Below are 9849 nucleotides of genomic sequence, written 5' to 3' on the forward strand. Positions count from 1 at the left end.
TTCTCTCCCTTAAAAACAACTTCATAAGGAGAGGGGCGGTGGGGGGGGGATAATACACTTAAACACTTCTTCATTCTTCTTCCATGCGACCCAGAGAGGACAGCCATACTTTAGTTCTTCCATCCTTGAAGAAGTCACAAATCTGAGAGGTTTAAGTTTGGTTAAAGCAACAGGAACCTCTGGGAAGGAATGGAGGGAGGAGGCCTGTTCTATGTATTATCAAAAGAGACAGAGGAGGACGGAGTCTGTTCTGGACCTGGGAGGGTGGGGGGAGGGGGTGGTGGTTCAAAGTTGAGGGTTCACGATCTGCGGTCGTACACGCTGACTTTCTTTTTGATGTGGGACAGTTTGCCCTTCAGATACCGGGACTTCTTCTTCTTCATCTGGTAGTCTGAAGACTAGGGAGGGAAGAGGAGGAGAAGGGAGGGAAGGAAGAGGAGGAGAATGGAGAGAAGAGGAGGAGGAGAAATAAGTGAACAACCTCAATGGTTTCCCAAATCCATGTAGTGTAGGTTGAATACATGCTAATGCTAATATAGCTAAAGGGGGCGGCAGGCAGCCTAGAGGTTAGAGAGGCCGGCCAGCAATCAGAAGGTCGCTGGACCTCATGCGAGTATCCTACCACCACTGCCGTTGTGCCCTTGGGCAAGGCACTTAACCCCTAACTGCTCCAGGGGCACCTGTCGGGGGCTGACCCTGTGCAATAGAGCTCAGAGCTCGGTTCTTCCTAAGAATGTGCTGTGCTGTGTGTGTGCTGTCTCAGGGGCTGGTGCAAAAAAGATAATTCCCCCCCGGGGATCAATAAGGTATACATTATTATTAAAATGTGATATTACATGACATGAACATACCTTCTTGATATTCTTCAGCTTGTTGTATCGATCCATAGCATCCTGTTTTAAAAGATACAGACAAGTGTGTGTGAGCTTTAATGATCAATACTCTGAGTATGACTGACAGTAGAGGACCTAATGACTAGAGCACATACACATACACCACACCCTCACCAGGAACTGTGGGCTGCCTTCAGGTTGTCTGTCCAGCTCCTTGTCCAGGTCAGCCAGGCGCATGTTGATGTCATCCAGCTGTCCCTGCATGTCCTTGTACTCCAGATGGGCCCTTTCAAACTCCTTTTTGTAGTCCAGACGCTCCTGATCATTCATTATGGTGGGATACTCACTGTGAGAGAGAGAGAGAGAGAGAGAGAGAGAGAGAAAGAGAGAGAGAGAGAGAGAGAGAGAGAGAGAGAGAGAGAGAGAGAGAGAGAGAGAGAGAGAGAGAGAAAGAGCGAGAGAGAGAAAAAAAAAAGAGAGAGAGAGAACAAATAAATATAAAACTCAAGAGCACTCTGATGGGGAAAACTACTCCATAGCCCAAACCTCTTGGCACCTCTTCCCTCCCTTTAACCCTTGCCACAATCCCCCCATCCCCTCATCCATCCACTCATGTCAAATATATATGCACACACACACACACACACACACACACACACACACCTGTCAAAGTCCCCCTCGTCCAGGTCCTCTCCTCCAGACTCTGCTCCAGTGTCGTAGTCCCTCATCTTGTTCCTTGGCTCTCCCACAGAGCTGGTCATGTCAGACTGAGACTGCCTGCCAGAACAATCAAAATGAACAAATGAAAGAGAGAATTTGTTTTACCTACTTAAAATGCATATAACGTTTCTTCAGTCATGTGTGTACAATGGTGCACACAACATTTCTTCGAGGATTTAAAGCACAATAGAGTCAACTGTATTTCCATGGTGGTCGTTGTAAAATGATAATACAGTACAGTATTTAGTACACAGGTCTACTAACACATATCGTGAGCTTAGAATGATAAGGTTCCATCTCCGTTTAGGATAATTCAGAGATATTGAGCGTCAAAGTTTTTACATTCCATCATGTTTTGTGAGATGGAACCTTTGTATTTTATGAATTACTTATAATAAAATATAAAATATAATAATAATATATAATAATAATAATAATAATAATAATAATAATATATAAAATAACACCACACAGGCATTAATAAACACCTAATGGATCAGATCATGTAAAAAAACTAAATTTTTACAAATGGAGATGCTGGGGGTGTATCTGGGGGATTGTAAAACAAGTAGCACCAGAATCTACAGTATCCATCCTCAGCAGAGGTGCTAGTTTTGCCCTCCATTGTCTCTGAAACAGGCTCGTCCTGATCAAGTGTCAAGTCACGATGACTCCATCTCTAGAACAACAACAACAATGCTAATGATCAAAAGACACCACATAGGTGCCACAGAATGCATTCCAAAGGTTCCAGGGCCTTCCAAAACATTCCACCAACTTCTGGTGAGATACCAGTCATGCAACAGGAACTAGGCTAATGTTGTAGTTTTATATAAAACATGCTGAGAATTGAAGTCTGTCTCTCTACATTCTGGGAAATTGAGCAATCATGGAGCACCCCCCCCCCCCCCCCCCTTTCCTTCCTGGACAAAGGTGAAGTGAAGTGAAACTTTATTTATATAGCACCTTTCGTACACGGATGCAACTCAAAGGTGCCAATTCTGTGGCGCAGTTAACAGTTCTGCCTGTGGACAGTGCCAATAACTTGTTGCAATCAGATTTGTATGATATGATTGGTTCCCAAGAATAGTGATCTCATGACCAAGGAAACTTCTATAAATATGTGTCCCGCCCCACAAGGGGGGGCTTTTTTGACTCTGCTTTCTCTCTGAGCACATGTACTTTGCTTAATAAAAGGTCTCATTTGAGCTCTTTGTGCTTTTATATTACTGCTAAATCTACTAAGAATCAATTAAATCCACAACACTAACTTCCTTCTAGTGTGGCATACTGTAGTCATCCATGCAGTTTGGAATGACACACCATGTGTATATATAAACAAAATAAACTAACAATCGTTCCCTCTCCTTCTCTAGCACTGTGACAGCTTGTAGACCTTATTCCTATAGAAAGTCTTGATGATTGAGGTGTATCCGATTTTATTTTCTCCCTTACTTTAGGCGAACGTAAGTCACGCTGGATAGGAATATCTGCTAGATGACTAACATGTTCATGTGATACAATTCCACAGGTGGAAGGAACATTGTCTACTTCTCTCTTTATGTTTTAAGTCTTAAACAGTAGGTGGTCATTTAATAATAATAATAATGATCCAGATCCAATAATGATACAGATGTGTATAATCACACAACAGTGTGTCCTGTGTCTCCTCTGACCTAGCCAAAGGAATGCCTTGTGTGACATCTTGACTCTGTTTAGGAAATATTTCTTCTTCCGCTGGTGAAAGCATACGGGCGAAACAACCTGGATTCCAAAACAAAACAAGTCACTTTACTTTCTCCTACTCCTTTATTTTCACTAGCACCAGAGCCATGGACATACAGAGTTTGGGCTAACTCTGTTGGAGTTCAATCATTTTCATGGGTGCCATGTTAGAACCAAACGATAAAACATTGGCTAAAATAACAATACCATTCATTTCATATTGCCATAGGAAGTATTGATTTGTACAGTTAAAAGCTATCTGATAGGGAATGTATTGTATTGCATTGTATTTAGAATGTAAATAAGAATGTTACTGTCATGGAACGTTGGGTGACAAGATGGAGGACAGTTTGGCAATATCTATGGCTCTGACTAGAACCAGCATTCTGATTATGCCCTCGATGACACCGTCAAACAGCCTTATGTAGCAGTGAATCGGAATCACTGTCACTGTCCAAGCCCAGATATACCCCTCATACCACGAGGATGGTAGCTTGATATAATGGTCTATTTCTGAAGAATCCATGCAAGAAGCCCTCAGTTCAAACCCTGCTAGTGACCCTCCTTACCCTGGCAGGTACACCTTGTTGTAGTCCAGCTGGTCCAGGTAGTTCCTGGAGCCCCCAACCTTGTCGTTGTAGTCATTCAACATCGCCTCTGGCTCACCAGACACATTATTCACCTGCAGGAGGAGAGAGGAAGTAGAAGTCAGGGGTCATCATAGGTCATCACTTGACATGCGATAATAAACAATCATCTGTGCAGAGAATCCACAACAGGTTTGTTTGTTTGCTTCTTTCTATATGATTATACAGGAAAAGATTAAAAGTAACAGGTGATAAAATGTGTCCCATTTAGACTGGCCTGACTCAGTTAAAACTGGTTCACAGCTGGTTCCTGATCTGCATCTATATCCTGTTCTATATCCTGGAATATATCGTATCTCGTATATATCGAGAGAACAAAAGGATAAGCAATCGTTTTGTATCCTGTCTGATGTAATAAGTGGATCATAGGGTCAGAGGTGAACACACAAACGGCCAACGCAAGAGAATCAAAAAAGGAGGAATAAAAGTGAAGGAATATACATGGCAAGTCAGAGAGGTCGTGTATCATTTCAGACAGGCACAGCCTCCAAACATTGTTATGACCCACTTTGCTGTGAACGGTAGGAAACTGTGTGTGTGCTGATTGCGCCTGTATGCTGGTCCCTCTAACCAAACCGAAAGTAAACAAAACCAAAACCAGTTATTAATTCAACACTGTTTCGACCGCCTCGTCTGACATGACGAGCACGTGACACGTCCACATTCACTCAACGTTTTCTTGCCAATCCACCATTTTGTTCCCTACTTTGCCAAGTCTACAGGGAATATTGTGTTGGGGGTGTAGTTTACACAGCTCCCTGTGGGTTCCTTTCAGGTCCCCTCCCATACATTGGCCTACATTCTTCACAGCGGTGAACTCTGTGTCTGGTAAACAGTCGGGTCGAGCGCGCTACCATCCAGGCCCGACCGGTTCTTCCACTACCCCCCCCAACCCCCACTGCACAGCCCAAATACCACAGATACTATCACAGTCAGAGACAGGAAGGAACCATGGGAAATTCCCAGCCAATCAGTGCTGCCGAGACTTAAATATGCACAGGCAACCCATGTCAGTCGCCCAGTTCCCCCTACCCAGCTTACTGAAGCTGGTTTGAATAAAAACAACGCTTCATCTGTTTGAAACGCATAGGGAAGGCACCTCTTCGACAAACGGCAATATCTCTTTCACCTGGATGTCACAGTACCTCAAGAATCCACTCCATCATCATCATGACATCACGCTAGAAATTGTGAGAGTGGAGGCTACTTAGGAGGCCACACCCAGATACTGGACATGAAACTCACACTCCCTCCCTCCCTCCCTGTTCCAGCACCTGACTGACAAACATAAGCACGCACACACACAGACACCTGTTAGCCTGTTCAACTGTTAAAAGCCATGTTGTGTAGGCTACCAATGTGACAACACACACCTCAAATACACACAGAATTGGGCGGGAATGAAGTGGAATGCTGTTTCACAGCCTTAATAGCTACCAAGTTAGCTAATAGGCAGTTAAATGTGTCCTCCCTCCCATCAATCAAATCATTGTAGAGCCTAAATTGTGTGTGTCGTAAAAACAAGAAATATCTACATGAAACAACAACTGATACTGAATGTACTGATCCCCATTTAGCTTCCATACAGAAACATACACAACATCATTACTACTTCTCAGAAGATGTAATCTACCAATCCATCATCTTCTCTTCACTGCCTCTCGTAACTCTTTCATTCTCATCAAGCCAGTCCCTCATACCTCTCTCACACACACACACACAAACGCACACACGCACACACACACACAAACGCACACCCGGCCACCCACGTCCACACTCACCCACTCTCCGATGGTGTGAGGCACGCCGTCACTCATGACCTTCACCTCCTCCCACAGAACGCGCTCTCTGCCCCAGCGCCTCATCATGTTGCGGGTCTTCACTGCAAACACCAGCAGGATGATCAGGCCCACAAACACCAGGAACCCCAGGATGATGGCTATGGCCTAGGGGGGGGAGAGACCAGTTAGTAACAATGGCTATGGCCTGAGAGGGGGAGAGAAGAGTTCGTAACAATCACTATGGCCTGGGGGGAGGGGAGAAAAGAGTTAGTAACAATCGCTATGGCCTGGGAGGGGGAAAGACCAGTTAGTAACAATGACTATGGCCTGAGAGGGGGGAGAGACCAGTTAGTAACAATCGCTATTGGCCTGAGAGGGGGGAGAGTGGGGGAGAGAACAGTTATTAGTAACAATGGCTATGGCCTGGCTTTGGGGGGAGAGACAGTGCTCAGTCATTTAGCAGATGCTCTTATCCAGAGTGACTTCCATTTGCCTAAAGTCAGTGAAACAACTATAATCACAATCATTGCAAGTAATATAATAATAATAATAATAATAATATGCACCATTTAGCTGTCGCTTTTATCCAAAGTGGGACAACATTGCAGTGAGTGCATACATTTCAGTATATATGTCCCAGCAGGAATCAAACCACAAACTATTGCACTGTTAGCACCATGCTCTACCAACACAGCCACAGAGGACCGCAAGTAAGACTTTCTATAAGAATAAGTGACACAAGCAGTCACACTGCTATTATAGGAGACAGTTAGTAACTATGTCTAAGGCCAGGGGGAGGGGAGATGAGTGAGTATACAGTAGCAGACCAGCTCAGTGACCTTGCATGGCCTTGTTAGAGAGTCCGCCCTGAGATTGGGAGGTTGTGAGTTTGATCCCCGGCCGAGTCATACCAAAGACTCTCTCTCTCTGTCGGACACACAGACTGACACACACTGCGCTAAGATAAAGCTGGTTTAAATGTTAAGCTTATGGTGTGAATGCATGATTGGGCATCATTCTAAATCACAACATAAGTGTAGCAATTCAGAGCCCTATTTAGAGCTCACCATACTCACCAGAGACAGATAGATAGATAGATAGATACTTTATTCATCCCTGAGGCAAAATGAAGGATCAACCAATCGCATCATAAAAGGATCCAACAAATCACATCATAACTGATTGATCGAATTAAGAATCTTCCTGAGAAGATTCTGACCAGATCCAACTCACCTCCTGCGGCTCCACCACGCAGTAGTGGTAGAGGTACTGGTTGATGAAGATCCCCTGGGCCTGGTTCTGGTTCTGGTACTGGGCACACAGCTGGCGGATCTGGTTGGTGTAGATGGAGCTGGAGGTCTGGGCCGTGGGGTTCACCGCCACCAGGTACACGATGGTGGCGATCAGCATCATGATGGCCAGGATGGCGCTGATGATGATGGTCGCCAGGTAGAACTTGGGCGACCGGGCCGTGCTCTGCCGCGACACCACCAGGACGAAGATGATGAGCACCGCGATGAAGGTGATGGCGGACATGCCGATCATGAAGCCTTTGCCCGCCTTGGGGCTGGTCTGCTGGCCGCCGCCGCCGCCGTAACCGCCACCGTAACCGCCGCCTGCGCCGCCGTAGGAGGAGCCTCCGCCGATGCCGCTGCCGTAGGACGAGCCGCCGCCGTACGAGGAACCGCCGCCGTAAGAGCCGCCGTACGACCCGCCGCCGTAGCCCCCGCCGCCGATGCCCAGCCCGGTGCCGAGGCCGCCCCCCAGCGTGTTCATGTCGTAGTCCCAGGCGAGGGTGGAGGCCACGCAGGCGAACACTGCCACGCACATGATGATGATGATGATGGACATGATCTTCATAATACCGGGGGGAGACTTCCAGAGGTAGAAGTGGAGGAGCTCCTCCTTGGGGTAGTAGGTGTAGGCGGGGTTCGAGGTCCGCTCGCTGTGCTTGTTGTGCCTGCTGCCATGGCTATCGTGAAAGAGAGAGAGAGAGAGAGAGAGAGAGAGAGGGGAGAAGAGGGATTAGAAGTGTATCCATCTGCTGTAATCTTGCTGTATGTGCATAATCAGTCAATCAGTCACAATATTCTTGTTGCAAAAGTGTGGTGGGATGATTTAGGGGGGCTGCATGATGAGTATGGTAAGATGGGGGTGGGATGAGTATGGTGAGATGGGAGTGGGATGAGTATGGTGAGATGGGAGTGGGATGAGTATGGTGAGATGGGGGTGGGATGAGTATGGTGAGATGGGAGTGGGAGGAGTATGGTGAGATGGATTGGTCTGAGTGGCTGAGCGGCTGGGATGAATACAATTTGGATGAGTACATTGGGATGAGTGCAGTATGGAGAGAGGAGAGAGCGGTGTTGGGGTGAGTGCAACAGGAAGGATGAGGGAGGTGAGGAAGATGAGTACATTAGATTAGATGAGATTTAACTTTGTCATTGCAGAGTACCAGACAATGAAAAGCAGTTTAGCATCTAAGCAGAAGTGCAAATCGTGATAGAAAACATGATATAAAAACATGACAGTGATAGTCATAGGTACAGTATGGCAAGTACGGTAGTTAGAGGTATACAGTTATGAGCTATGTACAGTTAAGGTAGCTATGTACAGTATGGTGTGTACAGATGTATAAATAGTGGTTATAGCAAAGGAAGTATGTGCAACGTGCAAAAATATGGTATACTATGTGCAAGGAAGTATTTGTAAACAGCAGTAGTGCAAAGGGTAATTGAGTGTTCACATTGACCAGGGTACAGATGAAGGATGAGTGTTGGATGAGGACTGTGGACAGGAGGTGGAGGTGGGGATGACTTACTGTCGATTGCTCTCAGGTTGGTAAGGAGGGGGGCTGCGTTTGTTGTGAGGGGGCATACTGGGGTCCTCCTACGGGGCTGAGATCTTCAGCTCAGCAAGTCGGGAGTACTTTCTGTTAAATAAACATACACACACAACCATAAATCATATGTTACCTAACTAAGCCAGTTCTCAGTGAAATAATCCAATGATAGATGGAGGAAAAACAGTGTCAAATGTCGTCTTTTCAGTCATGACATGGACTTTTCCCTTAAAAGAACCGAAGATCAGGAAAAGCAGAACTAATATTGACCAAATGTCAAATGGTGAGTCTCAAGTGTTAGCACAAGCAAGTAAGCAAGCAAGCAAGTAGTGGTGTCAGTCAAGTCACTTGACATGGCTCTTGTGGCCAGTGCAAATAAGTTATTGGCAAAAGGAAACTCAAACACAGCTACTGAATGGAGCATGGCTGCTACGCAGAGGGTGAAACCATCCCAAGGACCAGCGGCTAGAGAACGATCACCACATGTGTTGTGTTTCTGAGCATAATGTGTCAGACATTTAACAGCATTTAGCCTAGTAGGCTGGTGTTTGACGGCAATGAAGGCTTCAATCTACAACAGGCTTCTACAACTTAAAAGAGATGGTTCACCATTTTGACAATTACATTCGATGTTAATATCTGTGCCGTTTCTAATTTGGGAAATTCCATAATATAATATAAACTGTAGGGCTAGGTTACATTTAATTAATACTGAGAAATGATTGACTTTTCGTTTCGCGAATTAGATAAAACAATTGTCTGGGTGCAACAATAATAGCCTAAGCAGAAAACACGATAAATATTTATTTTTCCTTCAATGTTTGAAAACCAATTCAGAATGTTATGTAATCTCTATAATGACCTCGGTAGGCAATAGTTTATTTAAAAATCAGCGTCTCCAAAACATATTCTCCTTTGTTATGAAACCAATTAAACATCTCAAATTGATAGTTTTTCAATCATAAAAAAAACCTCTACAGAAATATGATCGAATAAAAATGCATTTTACCATGACATAGTCAAGTACAATTCAGATAAATACAACAATTAAACATCGACCGCAAACTCACCTGTTCGCCGGAGAAACAAAGGGCGTTTAATCAACCACTCTGGTACAGTACACACCTGTGCTGCTAATAGACCTGCCGTGGGACAGTACACACCTGTGCGCGTCGCGAATTTGCGGAACCTAGGATGGTAGGGGAAGGTAGGGCAATACCGACTCGCCAGCCAATGAGGGGGCTCTTCATGAGTGCTTCGCCAACCAATCAGGTAGCGGTATTGCCCTACCTTCTCTGCTT

The 9849-nt window shown here is 45.3% G+C and overlaps 1 protein-coding gene across 1 annotated transcript; it reads right to left on the minus strand.

Moving 5' to 3' along the window:
* Positions 1-299: 299 nt before the first annotated feature.
* Positions 300-8583, minus strand: oclnb (occludin b; the record flags this gene model as incomplete). Its single annotated transcript, XM_080532984.1, has 8 exons — positions 300-398; positions 852-893; positions 1008-1179; positions 1497-1610; positions 3848-3960; positions 5707-5871; positions 6940-7678; positions 8528-8583. 8 exons carry the CDS (start codon positions 8581-8583, stop codon positions 300-302), a joined length of 1500 nt encoding a protein of 499 aa, XP_080389110.1.
* Positions 8584-9849: the final 1266 nt, after the last annotated feature.

Source organism: Nansenia antarctica, assembly GCF_963989245.1.
Source record: "Nansenia antarctica genome assembly, chromosome: 5".
Taxonomy (NCBI): domain Eukaryota; kingdom Metazoa; phylum Chordata; class Actinopteri; order Argentiniformes; family Microstomatidae; genus Nansenia; species Nansenia antarctica.